A 21,763-nucleotide genomic window follows, 5' to 3' on the forward strand; every position below is an offset into this window, starting at 1 on the left:
GTTGATTAATGAGCCCAATAACAAGCATTACATATTTTATAAAAATAGTCCGATCAATTTATATTAATATAAAAAAATTTGTATTGTCGTTTTTTTTATAATATTATTAATATTTTAATTAAGTACCTTTCAAATGCTCTTTATTATAGTTTCTACAATATTTGGTACACTATCATATATAGCATTTATGAAAATTTTGACACATATATATGGACACAAAAAAATTAATTGAAATTAAAAATAATGACAACATCCGAACAAATTTCAAATTTTGAAGAAAATTTGTATATTATTATATATAGCATTTTATGAAATTTTCACACATATATGAACATAAGAAATTATTGAATTAAAAGTAGTGATAACATTCGGATTAGATTTCAAATTTGAATCGAAAATTTGTATATTATCATAGATAACATTAATGGAAATGAAATTAAAAAGTACTGTCCGATCAAATTTCATAATTTTAACCAAAAATTGATTCATTAGCAGATATATAATTTACGGAAATATTCACGCGCACACACAAGAAAGCGTTCTATATGCTTAATCGCTCTCTTACTGAAGTTCAAAGCTTGACAGTGTTCTATATGCTCCACCTAAAGGTTTTGATTTCTTGTCAAATTTCCATGCAAGTTTCCCAGTAAATACAACCAATGGGAACTTGTCCTGTAATTAGGACCTCTTTGTTCTGTTATTTGAGTATGACATGGGGAAAATGGAATTAAATTTTCAAAATGCAGTGAGCGTATAACATGGAAAGAAAAAATAACGATGCCCTCTAGTCTACCAAGCATTTCATGCCACCAAAACGAGCATGTGCTTCAATTCGTCTCTGACGAATACACATAGTAATAAAAAAAAGTAGGTAAAGAAACATATCTCAACTTGAGTTTGAATAGCGTTTATTAGTATGGTAAAAAATGGAACCGATTACTTGATGAAAGAATTTAAGTTAAGATCCTAAAATAAGGCAGCCAACCTATTTAGCTGCACAAGTGCTAAAACATCAAACGAATCCCAATGATATTTGGATGTGCCACCCTCTCATGGTTCGACCTCGGTGGTAGTTTGTGCAGCCTTCTCAACACTTGACTTCCTTCAAACCAATACCAAAGTACAAGAATGTCGGATCAGTTGAGCCATCCTTGTAGTAAGCAAACACGAGGGAGCTATCATCATGCATGCTCTCTCCCACAAAGCTACAAAAACAACATAAGTAGGTGTATAACACAGCGTCAAGTCACCACAAGCGAAGTTAACACGAGAAAACCATCATTTTCTCGTAGAAGCAAGTAAAATCAAACATATTATGCATCAGAATCTTGATAACACTTAAGGCCTAGAAGGTGGTAAAAAGCATGAAACTAACTACTGTTTTTTTTCCCCAAGTCAAAAGTCGTTAATAGAATGAGAGCTTGATGGACAAGGCCATACTCGGGTAAACAAATTTTTTTTGAATCATAATAAAAGTCTATGGAGAAAATAATGACCGAACCTAGTGCTTGTTACTTACAATTGCAGGTCTTTGAGCTTCGACAGCAAAAACTTAGTAGCCCCCTCAATGTTCTTCTTGAACAGCTCTTGCTGCTCACCTTCAAGCTTGGGCGTCAACAGCTTGATGTACTTCTTGACGTACGCTACAAACTGCTTCTTGTCAAAAGGAGGTTGTTCCTACAAAAGTATTTTCATTGAGACCAAGAATTGCCACAAACTCCGAATTTCCCACAAATAATACAGATGAGCGAGGTACGTACCTGAAGTCTAAACGTGTCAACAATGTCAACTACTTTAACAGCTTGATCATCAACACCTTCGTCCTCTTCACCACCTTCGGCAGAGGGGTTTGCACCAATGTCCACATCACAGGCACCCTTAGTGACCCACTGGGATTCATGAAAAATTTACAAAGTCAAATCTTGTAAGAAACACGCACTTGGCTAAGAAAGCATAATTCAAAAGCAAACACAATCGATAAATGTAACGATTAGTTGCATATCACGAATCGTAAGGATGAGATTGGAGAAATCTAACCTTTCCCTCAACTTCCCAAAGAATCCCATTCTCAATTTCTCTGTACAGAAATGAGTCTGAAAGAAGTTCATCACCTGAGAAGGGTATATTGTATGTTCATGAAAAATACAAATTTAGGAAACGAACAGAAATCATACACCAGTTTACATCTTTAACACTGTTGGGATGCAACCAAAGTCCACATTGGAAGATCTAGAAAAAGATCATGGGTTTATAAAGATGGAATGATATCTCCATTGGTATGGGGCCTTTTGGGTGGTTCCAAAAGCAAAACCATGAGGGTTAAAACCCAAAGTGGACAATATCATACCAGTGTGGAGATATCCGGATTCCATTGGTCCTAACAAAGTGGTATCAGAGCCATGGTCTAGATCGAGCCGTGTGGGTGGAATCCTCGATACGTAAACGAAGGAAGTGAGAGCTCCCGGTAAAAATCCTTGATTAAACTCTCGAGGTGGTTGATGCTCTGTTGAGTTTCAAAGAACAAATTGGCGCAAGACTAAGCAATCACAGAAGAGAATAAAAGCACAAATCTCAAGCACGATGAAATAATGCAGATAAAGCAAAGGAGACGACACGCATTTACTTGGTTCGGATTGTGATCAATCCTACATCCAAGGTTCTGGGAACACCCCAATATAATCCACTAGAATGAGCAAGACGTATAAGTTTACAACTCTCACCGAGCCACACCACACACCAGAAATCTCAATACAATCCTATATATATATACATATATAGCCTGCTTGTATATGGCGATCGGTACTCCCTTTATTCAGCAACTCTAATCTCAAGAATTGTGTATCTAATAATGGAGGATATGGAGAATTCAATGCTCTGGTTCCAGAGAGTATTTCTTTTCCCGAAGAAGAAGGGAGAATTCTTCATTGTTCTGTTAACAACCATTTAACCGCCTCATGCCCATTAATCTGTTGGATCACACATGTATCAACCATAGCCGTTGGATGATCACCCTTAAGCCATAAGTGATCTTAGCCATCCGATTAATATAATGAGACAAATAAATCTTCACAATTCTCCACCTATTTGACTCATTTCAGTGGTTCATCAAGATGTTCCCAGGTTCAAGACCGAACTGTCATTCCTTCATGTTGAGAAGTCCCAGTGCATCCTTGAGTTTGTTGACTGGGATAACTTTAGTTAACATATCTGCTGGGTTAACTTCTGTGTTGATCTTCTTAACACTTACTAGTTCCCTTGAGATGATTTCCCTCGCAAAGTGTAATCTCACATCGATGTGCTTTGTCCTTTCGTGAAATACAGCATTCTTTGAAAGGTGGATTGCACTTTGGGAATCGCAGAAGATTGTTGCACATTTTTGTTCATGTCCTAATTCAGTAACAAAGCCTTTAATCCACAAAGCTTCCTTTACTGCTTCTGTGAGTGAGATATATTCAGCTTCCGTTGTTGACAAGGCTATCACATGTTGCAAACTTGATTTCCAGCTTACAACATTCCCTCCAACCGTGAAGACATATCCCGATAGTGACCTTCTTTTATCAAGGTCAGCAGCATAATCTGAGTCACAATATCCTATGACTCCGCATGTTGTGCCTGATGATCTGGAGTAAATCAGTTTTAGTTTCTTGGTTTCTTTCAAGTACCTTAGCAACCACTTCACAGCCTGCCAATGTTCCCTACTTGGGTTGCTCATGAACCTGCTTATCAGGCCTAATCCATATGCTATATCTGGTCTTGTTGATACCATAGTGTACATAATGCTTCCTACAGCATTTGAGTATGGTACAGACTTCATGTAAGCACGTTCTGATTCAATATCTTCTTCCTTGACAGATTTTAGTTTGAAGTGTGCACCAATAGGGGTGTTTACACTCCTAGCGTCCTTCATACCAAAAATGTCCAACAGCTTACATATATATGCTTCTTGCGATAGACTCAAGATTCTTAAAGTTCTGTTTCTGATAATATCCATTCCTAAAATGCGCTTGGCTGGCCCAAGGTTTTTCATTTCAAATTCAGAGTTAAGGAGTTCTTTTAGTCTCTATATTTCCTTTATGTTTCTGCAAGCAATGAGCATGTCATCTACATAGATTAGTAGATATATGTATGTCTTGTCTGGAAGTTTAGAGTAGTAGACACAGCTGTCATGTTTTGATCTTTGGAACCCTTGGTTCATAATAAAGTCATCGAACCGCCTATACCACTGCCGTGGAGACTGCTTGAGACCATAAAGTGATTTATGTAATAAACAGACTTTTTCAGTTGCATCTTGCTGTACAAATCCTTCGGGTTGTGACATTAGAATCTCTTCTTCTAAGTTACCATGCAAGAAGGCAGTCTTGACATCCAATTGCTCTAATTCCAAGTCAAGTGCGGCAGTGATTGACAGTAGGATTCTAATTGAGGTGTGCTTCACAACAGGGGAGAAGACCACATGATAATCTATGCCTTCGACTTGTGAGAATCCTTTTGCCACTAATCTGGCCTTAAATCTAGCTGCTTCAACTCCTGGAATTCCTGTTTTCCTTTTGAATACCCACTTACAGCCAATAATTCTTTTGCCCTTCGGTCTATCAACAAGAGTCCAAGTGTTATTTTTATGTAAAGACTCGAGTTCCTCATTCATGGCTTTTCTCCATCTTGTCCAGTCCTTGCTCATTTTGGCTTCATTGTAGCTGGTTGGTTCCTCAAGCTCAAATAGATCAGCCACATTTAGAGCAAATGCTATGAATTCAGCATTTGCAAATCTTGGTGGCATTCTAATCTGTCTCCTGATGCGATCTCTAGATAAAACATATCCATCAAGTGGTTGAGAATTATTTGTATCAGCTTGAGTTTCCTCATTCTCCTGGACTTCTTGATCATTCATATGAGGACCTGTTTGAGGCTGATCCTTGTGTATATCATATGTGTTTTCAGATTGAGAGTGATTTTCTCCACCAGAAGTTTGGCTTCCCTCATTGTCTGCTTCAATGTTTTCATCCATATTTTTGGTATTCACCTGATTTTGACAATGCTGCTCAGCTTGTTTGGAGCTGGCTGTTTCTGGAATGCTCATGTTAGTTTTATAAAACATATTTTCATTGAAGGTTACATTTCTGCTAATCACACATTTGAGCTCATCTAATAGCCAAACTTTGTAACCTTTTACACCACTAGGATAGCCAAGAAATATGCCTTTTTTAGCTCTAGGTTTAAGTTTTCCTTGGTTAACATGAACATATACTACACACCCAAAGGTTCTTATATGGTCATAGTCAGGTTTTACAGACGACCATTTCATTTCGGGGACAAGAAAATCTATGGCAGAAGATGGTGATCTGTTAATGAGGTAACAAGCCGTTGAGGCAGCTTCTGCCCAGAATTTATTTGGCAGTCCGCTCTCACTTAACATGCATCTAACTTTATCCATAACCGTTCTATTCATACGTTCTGCCACCCCATTTTGTTGTGGTGTATATGTGCATGTTCTATGTCTAACAATTCCAGATTTTGCACAGAGATCATCAAATTGTTGATTACAAAATTCTAACCCATTATCTGTCCTAAGTCTCTTTATCTTACTCCCAGTTTGATTTTCAGTCATGGTTTTCCATTCAAGGAACTTGTTGAATGCTTCACTCTTTGTTTTTAGAAAGTAAATCCACACTTTCCTAGAGTAGTCATCAATCAAAGTTATGAAATATTGGGATTCAGAAAGTGAAAGAGGTACCTGAGAAGAGCCCCATAAATCAGAGTGGATGTAGTCGAGGGTTGATTTTGTATTGTGAGTTGCTGTGTTGAACTTCAGTCTATGAGCCTTTCCAAGCACACAATTCTCACAAAATTCCAGGTTGCTAATCTGCTTTGAATCTAGGAGACCTTGCTTGCATAGTTCTAGAAGTCCCTTTAGACTCATATGCCCGAGCCTCTTGTGCCATAAGGCTGTGTTATCCTTGACAGAAGCTATGACATTCATTTCTGAAGTGATGGTGTGACATTGCAAAATATACAGTCCTAGATTCAGCTTTCCTTTCATGATCACCAGAGACCCTTTTGTAACACCATCTTGTGCTTTATAGCTGAAGCCTTTTTTATCCAATGTACCTAAAGAGATTAGGTTCCTCTTTAGGTCAGGGATGAATCTTACATCAGTGATCACTTTCACTGATCCATCCCACATTTTTAGCTTCACTGAGCTGACGCCATGTATTCTGCACGATTGATTGTTTCCCATTAGCACTTGTCCAGAATCTTGTTCTTCGAAGTCAAAGAACCAATCTCTTCTAGGAGACATGTGGTAAGTGCATCCTGAATCCATGATCCATTGTTCTTTTGGATCATCAGTTGATATGGTTAGAACTTCGGCTTCTTCATATTCCTGGAGTACATTTACTGATTCTATTCCTTGGCTTATATCAGTCCTCTGACTTGCCTTTCTTTGAGGGCAATTTCTTCTGAAGTGCCCTTCTTTCTTACATGTCCAGCAAGTCCTTTTAGTTCTTGACCTTGATCTGGTTTGAGGTCTCTGTTTGTTCCCATAGTTTTTCCTTTCTACTGATCTGCCTCTTACACTTAAGCCTTCACCAGCTGATTTATATTGTTTTCCTGCAGCCCTGAGATCCAACTCCTTCGAGTAGGCAGCGCCCGTGACTTCTTCAAGGGTGAGAGATTCTCTCCCATACTTTAAGGTGTCTCTCAATTGATCATACTGCTTAGGCAAAGAATTCAGTAAGAAGATGGCCTGATCTTCTTCATCAATTGTTACTTCTATATTCTCTAGATCAGAGAGTAACTTGGTGAATTCATCAATGTTTTCATCTATGGATTTATTCTCATCCATCTTGAATCCATAGAATCGTTGTTTCAAGTAAATTCTGTTGGGTAGGGCCTTCGTCATATATAATTGCTCGAGTTTAGTCCACATCTCAGAAGCAGATTTCTCTTTTACCACTTTTCTGAGAATTTGATCGCTTAAACTCAGGACAATTGTATTTCTTGCTTTCTTAAGAATCTCACCTTTGTTCTGGATTGAGTCGGGCATTTTTGATTCACCATTTAGAGCCTCATCCAACCCTAAGTTTCTCAGGTGTGCAATCATTTTCTCCCTCCACAGATTGAAGTCATTTCGGCCATCGAATTTCTCCACCTCGAATCTTGAAGTCGACATATTGAAGATTTTCCCCTGGCCAGTAGGCTACCCGCAAGAAATCAACTCAAGGCTTCGATCGGAGGTTCAAGATCAACCAGATTCTTATCAGCTCAAACAAGATCCTTCACTAACGATCAGAACCTGGCTCTGATACCAGTTTGTTGAGTTTCAAAGAACAAATTGGCGCAAGACTAAGCAATCACAGAAGAGAATAAAAGCACAAATCTCAAGCACGATGAAATAATGCAGATAAAGCAAAGGAGATGACACGCATTTACTTGGTTCGGATTGTGATCAATCCTACATCCAAGGTTCTGGGAACACCCCAATATAATCCACTAGAATGAGCAAGACGTATAAGTTTACAACTCTCACCGAGCCACACCACACACCAGAAATCTCAATACAATCCTATATATATATATATACATATATAGCCTGCTTGTATATGGCGATCGGTACTCCCTTTATTCAGCAACTCTAATCTCAAGAATTGTGTATCTAATAATGGAGGATATGGTGAATTCAATGCTCTGGTTCCAGAGAGTATTTCTTTTCCCGAAGAAGTAGGGAGAATTCTTCATTGTTATGTTAACAATCATTTAACCGCCTCATGCCCATTAATCTGTTGGATCACACATGTATCAACCATAGCCGTTGGATGATCACCCTTAAGCCATAAGTGATCTTAGCCATCCGATTAATATAATGAGACAAATAAATCTTCACAAACACGTGCTGATAAAACTAGGCAAGAATGCATGAAACATCCAAGAAATTTACAAAAATAAAAAATAAAAAAACACCTAGTATTAAGCAAACATAGAAGTTGTGAACCTTTTTCCTCTCAGAAAATCAACTTTCAGAACGAGCTTCCACGAAATTAAAAGAAAAATCTAATGAAAATACGGATCGGTCTGACATAATTGTAAATAAAGCATTACCCTTTCAAGCAAAAATCAATTAAAATAGTTGGCGCTTACTATTATTCAATAGCTGAAACACAAAAACGCCAACGGAGATATAGAAGAACCCATTCATAAACAATAGATAGAGAGATATAGAAGCGATATAAATCCATTAAAACAGTCGCAAAAACTTGGTTTACATCTCACGAAAAGTCGGAAGACGATCGACGAAACAAAACATAAGACCTTTATAACAGGAAACATATGGAAGAGGATCATGAAATAGTATTCAACTAGAGAGACAAATAAACACCGGAATAACACACGGACCCAATCCACCAAAATTCACAAAAGAACCTGCGAGTAAATCTTGATAGACCAACATGGCTGCAAATAGTTAGCTCTGAATAAATAAGAGACAGAATATATATATATATATATATATATATATATATATATATATATATATATATAGAGAGAGAGAGAGAGAGAGAGAGAGAGAGAGAGAGAGAGGTTTCGGAGGACGAGGAACAAGACTCCAAACAGGAAACAAATATTTGAACTGCCCAAATTACTCCCACGTCGAATCCTTCCTTGATTATTTCCTTTCAGAGTTGGAACATGTGGGGATTAAACGAATCTTTCCCGACTCATTTGAAAGATATTTAATTTGTATTAAAATTCGATCTCGACTTATAAAATATTTGAAATTTTTTCCAAGTCAAATTATTTTGTTCGTTTTAATATTTTAGCAATTAACATAATATTATATAGTATTAGATATATTTCGAACCTTTTGAATTCATTTTTGAGCCATGGTTTGAATGGTTCAGGAAAGTCAAACTCAAGCTTTGATTTCAACTGAATTCGAACAAAATGTTTTAAATCTCTAGAGTTTCAAGTTGAGTTCGAATATATATGACGAAATCGAAACTAGAAAATCTACTTCACAAGTTTATTTGGAAGCCCATTACTTAAATCAACAATTAATTTTACAAAAACAAATTTATTCTAATTACCCCATAAACAAAATATTATTGATAGATTATTAATTTTTAATTAACTTGATTATCAGCATGATGATTCGACCAAATAGTTTGGGCTGATTGGTGGATCACATCACATTATATATAAATTTTTTTAGGTTTTTTAACAGTTTTAATTGGTTGACTTTCGAATAGCTAAATCAAATATTTTTTAAAATGAAGATTATCCCCAACCTCGACCATCTTCTCTCCATGGTTTACTCGACATGTTCTTATAATATGAGGAATGAATGAGACTGATGAGGTTTCGGAACAGAAGAGAATACAAAAAGTAAGCAAGCCCCTTTTCTAATTGATGATTTTGTGTATCTTAGGCTTTCTGAGTTGTAATCATCATTGTGTTAATCGTTTATATGTCAAGCACGCATTCTTGATTATTGGATCGGTATTGGCAGCTCCTTTCTTGTTCCTTCATTTTATCTGGTGATCATTTTCCAATTTATTGAGATCCTGATGCATTCTTATTTTCACTTTTTATTAGGTAATCATTTGAACTTGCGGGAAATTCAGCACCTTTGATTTTACTGATTGATTCGTGAAGTTGATGAACTTCACGGGGCGTTGGATTTTCTAGGTTTTTAACCTTTAGATTAATTTTTTGGAACTTTTCTTGAAATCCGTTGGCTGTATTTTTTTTTTTTTTGGCCTTTTTAAAAATTTTAAATCAAGGAATTGTTATGGATAGCAACAAGGATGAGGCTTTGAAGAGCCTTAATATTGCTCGAGAGGCCATTGCCTCTGGCAATAAACAAAGAGCACTTAAATTAATAGGGATCGCACGCCGCCTGGATGAGAATTTACCCCTGGATGATCTTTTGGCTGCATGTGAAAATCTTGATGCTCCTTCTGTTGGTGCCTCTAATGATGTGGAGACTGTCAAGAGGCCGAGAAACAATGTGGGCTTAGCTGATGGTGACGGGGTTTCAAATGGGGAGAGGAATTACACGGAGGAGCATGTGCAGTTGGTTAGGCAAATTAGGACTAAGAAAGATTATTATTCCATTCTTGGCGTGGAAAAGAGCTGTTCTGTGGAGGAGATTAGGAAGGCATATAAGAAGTTGTCTCTGAAAGTTCATCCTGATAAGAATAAAGCTCCGGGAGCTGAGGAGGCATTCAAGAAAGTTGGCAAGGCATTCAAATGTTTGAGTGATGATGACTCGAGGAGGCAGTATGATCAGACTGGTTTTGTGGGTGAGTTTGAGTATAATCAGCAGAATAATGTTAGGCAAAGAAGAAGGAGAACAGGGAATGACTTCTTCGACGACGACTTTGACCCTGATGAGATATTTAGGGCTTTTTTTGGTCAGCGCGATGCATTCAGAAATGCTCGAGTTTACAGGACTAGAACAACTGACGGTGGTGATCATCACAGGGAAGATTTGGGTGATAATGGACCAAATCTTATGCTGCTTCTTCAGTTGCTACCGTTTTTAATAATCATTCTGCTGGCCTATCTTCCTTTCTCTGAGCCGGAGTATTCATTGCAAAAGAACTATTCGTATCAATTCAAGAAAACAACGGAGAATCATGGAGTTGAGTTTTTTGTCAAATCACCTGAATACGATCAGAATTATCCTATAGGAAGCTCTAGTCGACAAGACACTGAAAATAATGTGATCAAGGACTATCAACACATGCTTGGACGGTATTGTCACATGGAAATGCAGAGGCGTCATTGGAACAGACACTTTCCAACTCCTCACTGTGACAGGCTTGAAAGTTTCACATCATGAAGGTTAAGGTTTTTCTGTCTCTGCATGTTCCGGTTGAACTGTACTTAGTTAAATCTCGAACTGTACTTAGTTAAATCTCTGCAATTATATCAACAGTCTTTTACCAAAGGTTTTTGTTTATGTTCTCTCTCTTATTTAATATAGCTATACAAAATGTGGCTCCCTTAGAACGAAATCTCAAGCTAATGACGTAGCTATTATAGAACATATCAACAGCATTTTACTCTGCAGTTTCCTTGAAAAAATTTGAGGCTTACTTTATAAGCTGGTATTACCCTGCACTTGAACAACGTACTCCTGTAATTCATGTGATTTAATTGTATTTGAGTAATAATTGGAATAATAGTCACCCATCTTCATCCTATATCCAGCTGAGTGTTTTTACTTTAGGTTTTGCTATACACTAGAGTTAAAATTGTTGACACATAAATTTTTTTGAAATTTTGATTTTTGCAGTAAACTGGAAATTATCCATCTCTAAGCGAAGTTATTCCTTTGTTGAATATGCGAATCTTATAAATGAATGCATCGACCTTCAACATATTACTTGCACAAAGCCTTGCATGTCCTTTATGGAAGTGCCTTTACAAAACAAGAGTATTTGACGAAAAGATAGGGACCATGAATCTAGTGCTAACATTCAGCTTTTCTGGTTGTGCCTTTCTTGCATCTGGATCAGAAACAGCGTGAAGGAGTTTGTGGCCTCAACAGACTCCATGATATTTTTATATTTTATTTACGGTCATTTGTGTTGCAATCATATGCAATACCGTGTACTGAATTCTTAGCATATGATAACTGAGTCAAAACCAACATTGTTGATGACAACTGCTAGATGTTTTAAATCATGTGAGCTTTGTGATCTCTTTCTACCTAAAAGATGTTTAACAAACATGTCTTTTCCTGCATTTTCGTGTACTCTCTGTTATACTATATGTCTCTCTATGATTTTCTAACTTAATCTGAATCTAACTCCAAGAAGATGCGTGAATTATATGGGATTCAACAGTAATCAATATATTCGAAATATTTGGTGGTAAATTTAAGACTCCCAACTGTGTGGACAGAGAAAATATTTTGCTTTCCTCGTTGCCGTTGAGTATTATGATCCTATGACAGGAGCAAAAGCAGAAGCGTGTTGCAAATTTCCTCAAACTGCTGGAGCACGGCAACAAAGATTGAGCTAGATCAACTTGGTCACATTGCTTCCTTCTAATTATTCAGGGATGTGTGAAATTTTGTTGAGCTCAATTAGAAGGTAGTAGATAGAGATTTTTACTCGGCTCCATTTAGCATAAATTTCATACAGGATAATTGAAGGTTTCTTGCCAAGTTAAATACTTCACTGCCATGCTATGTAGAGAGAGGGTTTCCGGATGGAGGAACTGTAGAGGTTCTACTTGGAATCCAGAAACAATGACTAGTAGAGAGGTAGAAGTGTTGATGTTTCTCGGAGTGTTTGCTGACATTGTTATCCAAGAGGAGCCATTAATGGTGTTAAAATGTTGACTAAAGTGTTGCCTCCAGTTTCTTGGCTTATCATATTCTTTGTGGTTTGTTACTCAAAAGTTAAAGATGAGAGGAAAGGAGACTGTTTTATGGCAGAGGAAAGACTATATTATGCTACTTTTTCACGGTCCCGGTGTGGAACAAGGGTTGGTGTAAATGTTTGTTTTTTCTTTTTCAGTGAGCGTTATATATTTTCCAGACAGAAGAGGGGAATATGTGCTCGAATATCTGCTCACAGAATTGTTGGATACTGATTACAAAAGGTGCAATTGACCGGGGCATAAGTTGGTGTAATTCATTGCCATCACCGTTGATGCAAGATAAATGACAAGAAAACCACCACAAAGTTCCTCAACTTTTTTAGCTCATGGAAAGGTAAACTAACCCTTTTTACCAATAGATGCACGACGGCAACCATCATGTCAACTATTTAACCCTTTTTACCAATAGATGCATGTCATAACAACAGGCAATCTACTCCCGATTTTTGTTATATATTCAACCCATCATCTCCTTTTAAAACAAAAAATTAAGTCCATCGATATTTTTTTATTTTACAGTTTAGATGATTTTGTACACACCGATAGCTCATGGGACATGGAATCACCTCATAATAACATGAAAATGTTGCCGTATTCATGCATATTCAAATCTTACACCAAACCCACAACAAACATACGACAACTAAAACATCACGAGTGATGAACAGTGAAACATAGCCACATTGGAAGGACTATGAATATACTCATAAATTTTAAGCTTTTTTCTTCTTCTCACACTCAAACAGCCAACAATGAAGGGATTGCAGCCAAATTGGAAGTGGCATTCTTAATCGAGCCAGTAACACTTTTACCCGTAGATGGCTGCTTGCCAAAAGCTCTCATTGGGCTAGCCAATGCCCATCCCCAACTTCTAATTCTGCCATGCGAAATATTTGACATTGATGAATGAGTTGCAGAGATTGATTTATCCTCGGTTGAAGACGATGAAGAGGATGAAGGGGTCATAAAACCACTGAAAATCCCACCACATTTCACTTTTTCATTGACACCAACTTTATGAACTGAGGAAATTTGGGGCTTCGCTTCCCTCTGAGATTCCACTCTGCGGAGGGTACAATCACCAAAGCCAGTTGAAATCTTCTCAAATAAATCACCTGAAAAGCTCCTGCTCCCACAACCAACAGATCTAGATCTTGAAACCTTTCTGTCAAATGCAGCCTCATCAGGGCTACCATCTTCAGGTTCATCCACATCAACGAAGTCTTCCTTTTTCTTGTCCCTTGATGAACTACCACACATAGTTCTAGGTGTCGCGGATGAGGAGTTCAAAGGTTTGGAGTGTATTGTAGTTGTTTTGTTAGTGGAGAGCTTCGGCATGTAAAGGAATGACCAGAATTTTGTCCTACGAGTATGATCTTTAGGATGATTTTCAGCCATGAAATGCACACCTCTTCTAGGAGTTGTTGACATACTTCTCCTGAAAATGATGCTGTTGGAATCTGAACAAGCCATCGTTTCATCTTTCCGCCTCCCGTGGGTCAAAATAAAAGGCAGTCTTGACCTCCTAGTAGTGTCGTGGCCAAGATAGCTGCTACCCTTATCTCTGGAGGTGTCCATGTAGCTCAGAAACTGAGAATGAGCCGTTGAATTCGATGCAAGACGGCGGGCTTGAAGGATGGCGGCTCTGCCACCTGTAGAGGCGATGCTCCCACCACCAAAGTCGGATCTAAAAGAGGGAGTTGAAGAAGAGGAAGAGCACGGTACAACAGCTACAGGAAATGATGAAGAAACAAGCTTTCCAAGCTTTTCTTGAAGACAAAAGGCACAGATCCCACCAGGAGTGCTGTTCTTGTACTGATGGTTTACGCATCCCATGTTTCCCTCTCCCAAATCTTCATGCACAATTTCCATCACCATTAGTTCTGACTCCAAAATCTAGAAACCCCAGATTAAGCAGATTATTTTAGGAACGGGGCTGTTTGTTTTCTCCCCTCCCTTGGCATAAATCTCAAGAAAACTAGAATGCATAAAAATTCACGCTAAGGGAGAGGAGGGGGGAAACTGGTCAAAGGAGAGTGCTAATTAATGCAGAAAAAAATGGGTATTAAAGTAAGCAGGGAAGGGTCATTTATGAGGCGAGCTCCCAGAACCACGTGGAAATCGAAATAGTTTATAATTAAGCTGCCAAATGAACAAGACAAGGAAAGCGAACCCTAGCTGTCTGTTAGTGGCAGGCCAATGTTCCTTGTTTGGCATCAACTATTTACTTCTCCGCATCTCTAATATTTTTCACCAATCCTACCAAACGCAGCATATCTTACATCTTTTCACATAGTCAAACAAACCAAGAAAGAATCTTTGGCTTAAATGTGTCGCTAAAGCCAGGCAGATAACAGAATATAATTCGAGGAAGAATCTGCTTAGAAAATATTCATTCATCTACGGATTGTTTGAATTCTTGGCACCATCGAGAACCCACCCCCGAGTCGTATCATGAAGTACGATCCCAGAATCAAAACAATGTCATTCACATGTACAAAACAGCAATAATAATAACAATAATAATAAAGCAAATCCAAATTTTGAAATCATTATCATTGCCGTTTACTTTATTTAGCCCTTCTCAACTCTAAACATTATCAGTGAATATCTAAAAACTCGATGCCATGCCCAAATAGTTAATCATATGCGTCAATCCTAGGCCCATAAATCAACCACCTCACAAGCGCGACTTCGCTGGATCAACAGTCAGACTCTGCATAAACACACCAAACTTGTCAGTACTAGATTTGATGACAACGTCAACGTGAAATGAATACAATAATCAAAACCAGACTGCATACGCAATCGGGGGCCGTAACAAGGTGGAAGATGATAAAAATAGCATCATAAGACATGATAATTCTCACCAAGGGATTTCCCTTTGCAGCTCGTCCAGCCAAATAAGAGCAGGGCTTGAAAAACTCTCCATATGAGTTCGAAAATTCCTCCAGCCTCGAACAGATGTATTTTGATCCAAGAGTATCGGCCCAAAACAAGATCCCTCCTCTGTCCATGAATAACAAGAATGAATGTGCAAAAACAACCTTAAAAGGTGATATCTGAACCATAAGGTGGGAGCAAACCTGTAAGGAGGAAACCCCATGCCCATGACGGCGGATATGTCGAGATCACCAGCCTTGACTGCGATGCCTTCGTCCAGTACCCGACAGGCCTCATTCACCACAGGAAAGAATATCATCTCAATGATATCTTTATCTTGTAAGTTTGTCAACTGGATGCGAATTCAATCAACAGATTTTGAGGTAAATATAAGCGCTCAGTTTATATTCATGAGGTGAAATGAGAGAACAACCTTTGGGTCGATGCTGACACCGGATATCTCCCTAGCCTTCTCAATGTACTTCTTGAGCTCTGGATCTGGAACAGCTTTGCGCTTCTCGTCATATATATAGAACCCTCGTCGAGTCGTTTCACCTAAAAGAAGCACATTGTGAATTCGTAAAACAAGAAACTCATTGTTTCTTAGAATCCACAAACGTTTAATGGTTGATCGATATTTGATATAGATTAAAAGAAACACGCACCTGCTCTCTTATCCTCTTGCATGAGTGGAATCAGCATTGACTTGTATGTCCTTTCAGGAAAATTCAAAACAAATTGTCCCCCAGTAGCGACGGCAACTCCAAATCCAACAAGGTCACACAATCTAAGGACAACATTATCCAAACCATTAAGCCATCATTGCATTAATTTATCAAGCTAAGTAGTGCCATGCAGCACATTACCTGAACGGACCCATTGGCATTCCAAATTTGGAGATGGCTCTATCAATCTTGTAGACATCTGCACCACGGTCTACAAGTAATAAAGCAGCTTGAGTGTAAGGAAAGAACATTCTGTTGACAGCAAAACCAGTGCAGTTTCCGACCACAACTGGAGTCTTCTTTATTTTCTTCCCAACATCCAGTAAATCTACAATTGCTTGGGGAGATGTTTTCTGTGTGCGAACTATTTCTAAAAGCGGCATCACATGAGCCGGACTGCAGGAATTACGGAGCTCACATCATTTGCAATGTACAACGGGAATTAATTAAAAGATTAGGCCAATTTTCACCTGAAAAAGTGGGCTCCAATGATACGTTCCTGGGACTTGGTCTTTTCCCCAATCAAGTTTAGATCAATAGTAGAAGTATTACTAGCAAGAACGCAATGTGGAGGGCAATACTTTTCAAGATCTGAGAAAATTTGCTGCTTCAAAGCAACGTTCTCGATGACAGCCTAGTCAAATGACGGCAAAAAGAGAACACAAGATATAGACCCAAAAAAGAGCAGAGAGTCATAACCAATGCTAACTCTTAAAATGTCTTAGTTCACCTCTATAACCATGTCCACATCTCTAAAGCTTTCATAATCAAGTGCACCCTTGAGCAAAGAAAGTGTTTTTTCAAGCTTCTCTTGGGTCATTGCCCCTTTCTTGACCCGGCTTTGCAAATTTTCTGAAAATACAAAAACAGTCAAATTAATATATATGTAATTGAGAGGAAATCAGCAAAGCGGATATCATATCTAGAGCTTGGTTCAGTCTCACCTTTTACTCTACCAATACCAGCCTGTAAGAACTTATCGTTCACTTCCTTTAAAATAACTGGAAAATTACTGAGAATCAATGAAGTTGCTATTCCAGAACCCATAAGCCCTCCACCTAGGATTGCAACCTTCTTTATCCGCCTTGGTTTCAAGCCACTATCTGTGACACCTGGAACCTGTTTGTAAGTAGAAAGAGAAATATAAATATCTTAAAAACTTGGTTTGGTAACACTAAACGCTCATATATTTTAGTGAATAAACAAGGTAATCGTGTGAACACATGGAACTCAAAGACGAACTCTGATCACAAACATTTTGCAATCTGCACCACATATGTTCGGTTTTTAAGAATAGAAACGGGGTTCTGCAGCATCTAATCCCAGTTCTGACCATTGAAAAATTTTTTGCAACATGACAGGCACTAATAACAATAACTCTTGAACATAAAATGTCTGTTGAAGGATATGTTTTAGTGAAACTGGGAACTCTGATAAAACTAAAATATTTCAAGGAATGTATGCCATAGAGTGCAAATATTAGCTCTAATATTATAAACCATCAAAAATTTTACTCCACCTTTGTGGTACCACGCTGGGCAAAGAAAATATGAACCAAGCTCTTGCAAGTATCCGATTCCACAAGAGTTTGGAATTCTTGAGCTTCCTGCCAGTATAGATGCTCATTCATCTCAAGTCAAGGTTGGACTAAGATAAATTTATTAAGTGATGAAATGGAACCAAACCTTCAAGAGCCCAGCATGAGCGCCAGCGACTATGCCTTCCTCAACAACGTCAATGCAAACTAGGGGGTGTGTGAGGTTCAGAGCTTGTTTACGGGTCTGAGCTCGAGCAAACTTAAAAATTTCCCTGGCTTCACCAAAAGGTTCCAACTTTTCAGTCTTATAAAAACTGTTGATCCAGGGTTTTTTAAACTCCAAAATGTCAAGAGCCCATCGACGAGCAGTATTCACTAATTCATCAGGTGAAGCAATGGCATCCACAAGGCCTAAACTTAAGGCATCCTGGCCTTTTACAGGCTTTGATGTCTATGCAAATACAGATATAGGATAATATCAGATGTCAATCAATACTATTGAAGCTGAAAACCACAATACCAACTGAAACTCACAAAAACGAAAGCTTACCAGCATCATTTCAAGGGCCTTGGCTATGCCAACAAGGCGTGGCAGGGCCTGTGTTCCTGAGAAAATAAATCAAAATGAGATTGTGTGAGAAAAAGAACATTTAGTCACATCATGAAACTTCATTTGAATACTCCAGCCTCTCGTTAGTTACAACAGACTCATGTCAACCAGAGGCAATGATCAATATTTTGGTATCCACTCAGATCCATTAGCCAGAAGATCTGGCACAATAAGCTTGATTTAGAAGTGAAATTCTCAACTTCATGTTTAAATAAATATCGTTCAACTATATCTGGAAGTAGATTTCATCATAGTTCTGCTACTCGTGGGGATAATTACAGATCCCGATTATCCCTTTGAACAATGGTAATTCCCACAAATAAGGGCTTCTTATATGTTACAAATGAAAAAGACCCCCCACAAATAGGCATATGCAACAGAATAATGCTACACCTCCAAATCCAGGCAATATCCCAAGCTGCAACTCCGGTAAGCCCAATTGAGCATTAGGAGTAGAAATACGTGCATGACAGGCCTGAAAAAAATGATATAAAAGGTCATCTCTAATCGACATAATGCTTCTATGAACTGTAAACAATGAAGAGAACTTACCATTGCAACTTCTAATCCTCCACCCAAGGCAAGACCATCAACGGCAGCCACAGAGGGTTTTTTTGCAGCTGAAAGTAGAGTCACGGTCAGTTAAAGAACAGCTAGAAATACCAAAGAAGATACACAGCGTGCTGGCATGTAACTAGATAGTTAGAATGACAAAAATCTGAAACACATACCTGCCACAATATTGCTGAGAATCTCCAAAGATACAAAACCGGGCTTCGGTGCTCGGACTGTGATCAAACACAAACACACTAGCACTAGCTCAGAAGTGATGTCGAAGCAATAAAAGCAAAACAAGACAAACAATACATCATACCGCTTTTATCGTGAATTTTTCCAAATGCACTTATATCAAAGCCACCAGAAAATTTTCCTCGTGCACCTGCTCAAGTAACAAATAATGCTCTCTAAATCCTTGATCCACTGTGCTCAACATCAAACAAAATCTCAGTGTTTACCTGTAACAACAATTGCCTTAACATCATCCCTTCTCAACGCCTGTTCATAATTATCTTTTAAGCTGTCCAACACTAAAGACATTACAAAAAGAACGGTTAACATTTGCCCAGAAATAGGAAATCAATAGCTAAATGCAATCCAACTTCTCAACCCAGTGATCACATACAAACTCACGTTTCCTCGGCAGTGCCGCCTAGAGTAGCAGAACAAGTATTAAACCACTCTATTTATGCGATAAATTAGAAATAATAACAACTACTCTAAGTACAAAATACTTATCGATAATACTTTTTCTTAAATCTTAAAAATGAAAATCGATATCATAATCAGGGAATTGAGAATATCAATTATTGTCAACTAAAGATCCAAGCTTTTGTTTTACACAACAAAAAAAAACATCAATGAAACTCTTGAACAACAAAGATCAAATGAATGAGAACAATACAAAGAACCCATGTAAGAGGAAAAAAAGGAAAAAATATCCCTTGAGCAGAAAAAGATTGAGCGAAAATAAAGACAATTCAAAAGACCCAATAAAAGAATCAAGACTTGTCTGAAATATGTAGTGAGATCGCAGTTCACAAATAATACCATCAAAAGATAGAGAATTGACAGGAGGATTGAGGAGGGTGATGATGGCCACCCCATCAGTTCCCACATCAAGCGTCGTTCTTCCCTTTGAGCTGTTCATTTTCGGTTTTTTTCTGGGATAATAATATTTCAAGCCTTGAAGAAAATGGAATGGCTCAGTTGAAATATATTCAGTGTGAAAAACGTAGGAAGAGGAGGTGTCGTGACGACAGCGTTAACATTGACATTGGAGTGCGTTCTGGATATACATTACACATATATTCATGTCGGCTGTATGTATATATCAAGTTTGGAAGACCTCAATCCACGGGGATGGGCCGCATATACAAGCGATTCTAGAAAAATTGTCAATTTTAATTTAATAATCTGCTGGCCCATAATCCCCAGGTTCATATTCCGAGGTAATCACACGATAACATCAGTCAGTGAGATCGGTTTAATGTCTAACTGAATGCCAAAAAAAGTTAAGGTTGAATGTGACTTACACTAGCCATATTTGAGCTTATATTCGATTCGAAATTATAATAATTTAAAATATTTCGACTCGAATTTGATAATTTCTCAATACAAAATTAAATATTTTTCAAACCGACTCAAAAGTTTGCGAGTGGATTCAATTTGTTTGCATAGTTGCACCCTAGAGGATGTGGAAATATAATAATATATTTTAAAATATCAATTTTTAGACCCTCCCCGAGTTTTGATATATTGGATTTTTAGAAAAATCAATTGAAAATAATAATACTAAAAAAGTGTTTTCCAAAATAATATTGAATTAGGGAAAAAAAAATTCATTATGTCAATCGAATCATTAAAATCAACCAAACTTACAAAAACCATTAACACTGGATGATCATGTCACGACTCACAAGTTAATAAGGTGAGCTGCTTGTCATTAGTGTAGTTTTTCCCAACGAACATGGACCAGAGCCAGTTTCATTATGTTTGTTTCTATTCAGATTTTTTAGAGCATATTGTACTTTCATGATTGTTATTGTTGGAATATATTGTTAGTTCTCAAGGGTAGATTAGTCATTTTATTATTTTTGTGTTTACCCTAGGTATATAAACATATTCTCTTTGTATTCTTTACTCAGTTTTACAACGCTACGTAACAGGTGTGCGAGACAAGCCTACAGACCAGACGAACCCTGATTATGCCGTGTCATTGGATGTTTGGGAGGCAGATAATTCGAAGATTATCACGTGGATTAATAATTCTGTTGCGCACTCAATAGGTGCTCAATTGGCAAAATATGAGACTGCCAAGGAGGTTTGGGATCATCTGGCACGCTTATATAAACAGTCTAATTTTGCCAAACAATATCAATTGGAGACAGATATTCGTGCCCTTCAGCAGAAAGATATGAGCATCCAAGATTTCTATTCTGCCATGTCGTCACTCTGGGATCAATTGGCATTAACAGAATGTGCAGAATTGTGAGCATTCTCAATTTATATTTCTCGGAGAGAAGAACAGCATTTGGTACAGTTTTTGATGACACTTCGGAATGATTTTGAGGGTCTGCGTGGGACGATTCTTCATCGTAACCCTCTTCCTTCCGTTGACTCGGTTGTAAGTGAATTGTTAGCTGAAGAGATTCGTCTTAAGTCTCATGTTGACAAAGGGACAATCCCGACTACACCATCTGTCTTTGCAGCTCCTCAACGACCTCAAGGTAATCACCAAAACAGGTCAAATTTGAAAGTTTCTCAAGATGAGTGTGCTTTTTGTAAAGAAAAGGGGCACTGGAAAGCTCAATGCCCACTATTGTTGAGTAAAGGAAAAGTGCAGACGCAACAGCAACAACAACGACCACACAACACTCCATGGAAACCACAGCAGCAACATCACCCATCTCAGAACACTCCATGGAAACCACAGCAGCAAAAACAGCCATCTCAGAACACTCCATGGAAACCTGGTAATCCATCAAACCAGTGGACATATCGACCACCTCAGTCCAACAATGCAGTTGCTGCACCGTCTTTGGATCCGTACATGTTTGAGCA

At 38.0% G+C, this 21,763-nt stretch overlaps 4 protein-coding genes across 5 annotated transcripts; 1 reads left to right on the forward strand and 3 right to left on the reverse strand.

Annotated features, from left to right (window-relative positions):
- Positions 1–807: 807 nt before the first annotated feature.
- On the reverse strand, positions 808–8,659 carry LOC140828591 (translationally-controlled tumor protein homolog). Its single transcript, XM_073191535.1, has 5 exons — positions 8,416–8,659; positions 2,038–2,111; positions 1,761–1,889; positions 1,520–1,677; positions 808–1,205 (listed from the first exon to the last, which is right to left on the reverse strand). Exons 1-5 carry the CDS (start codon positions 8,441–8,443, stop codon positions 1,088–1,090), a joined length of 507 nt encoding a protein of 168 aa, XP_073047636.1. The 5' UTR covers positions 8,444–8,659; the 3' UTR covers positions 808–1,087.
- Positions 8,660–9,234: 575 nt separating this feature from the next.
- LOC140827945 (chaperone protein dnaJ 49-like) lies at positions 9,235–11,685 on the forward strand. Of its 2 annotated transcripts, none has more exons than XM_073190906.1 (3): positions 9,235–9,375; positions 9,586–10,845; positions 11,294–11,685. In XM_073190906.1, exon 2 carries the CDS (start codon positions 9,782–9,784, stop codon positions 10,835–10,837), a length of 1,056 nt encoding a protein of 351 aa, XP_073047007.1. In that variant the 5' UTR covers positions 9,235–9,375; positions 9,586–9,781; the 3' UTR covers positions 10,838–10,845; positions 11,294–11,685. The 2 variants fall into 2 exon arrangements, with proteins under 2 accessions (XP_073047007.1, XP_073047006.1); XM_073190905.1 differs by having other exon boundaries at positions 9,586–10,839.
- A 1,275-nt stretch (positions 11,686–12,960) lies between these two features.
- Positions 12,961–14,671, reverse strand: LOC140827943 (uncharacterized). Its single transcript, XM_073190904.1, has one exon. It carries the CDS (start codon positions 14,263–14,265, stop codon positions 13,126–13,128), a length of 1,140 nt encoding a protein of 379 aa, XP_073047005.1. The 5' UTR covers positions 14,266–14,671; the 3' UTR covers positions 12,961–13,125.
- Positions 14,672–14,891: 220 nt separating this feature from the next.
- Positions 14,892–20,010, reverse strand: LOC140827942 (peroxisomal fatty acid beta-oxidation multifunctional protein MFP2-like). The gene is made up of 18 exons (XM_073190903.1): positions 19,751–20,010; positions 19,159–19,230; positions 19,017–19,082; positions 18,874–18,930; positions 18,695–18,762; positions 18,536–18,617; positions 18,083–18,138; positions 17,681–17,983; positions 17,515–17,601; positions 16,940–17,114; positions 16,726–16,847; positions 16,466–16,629; positions 16,137–16,391; positions 15,936–16,057; positions 15,704–15,825; positions 15,474–15,622; positions 15,258–15,396; positions 14,892–15,103 (listed from the first exon to the last, which is right to left on the reverse strand). The coding sequence occupies exons 1-18, from the start codon at positions 19,848–19,850 to the stop codon at positions 15,068–15,070; spliced, it is 2,175 nt and encodes a 724-aa protein (XP_073047004.1). The 5' UTR covers positions 19,851–20,010; the 3' UTR covers positions 14,892–15,067.
- Positions 20,011–21,763: the final 1,753 nt, after the last annotated feature.

This window comes from Primulina eburnea, chromosome 3 (genome assembly GCF_022965805.1).
Source record: "Primulina eburnea isolate SZY01 chromosome 3, ASM2296580v1, whole genome shotgun sequence".
Taxonomy (NCBI): domain Eukaryota; kingdom Viridiplantae; phylum Streptophyta; class Magnoliopsida; order Lamiales; family Gesneriaceae; genus Primulina; species Primulina eburnea.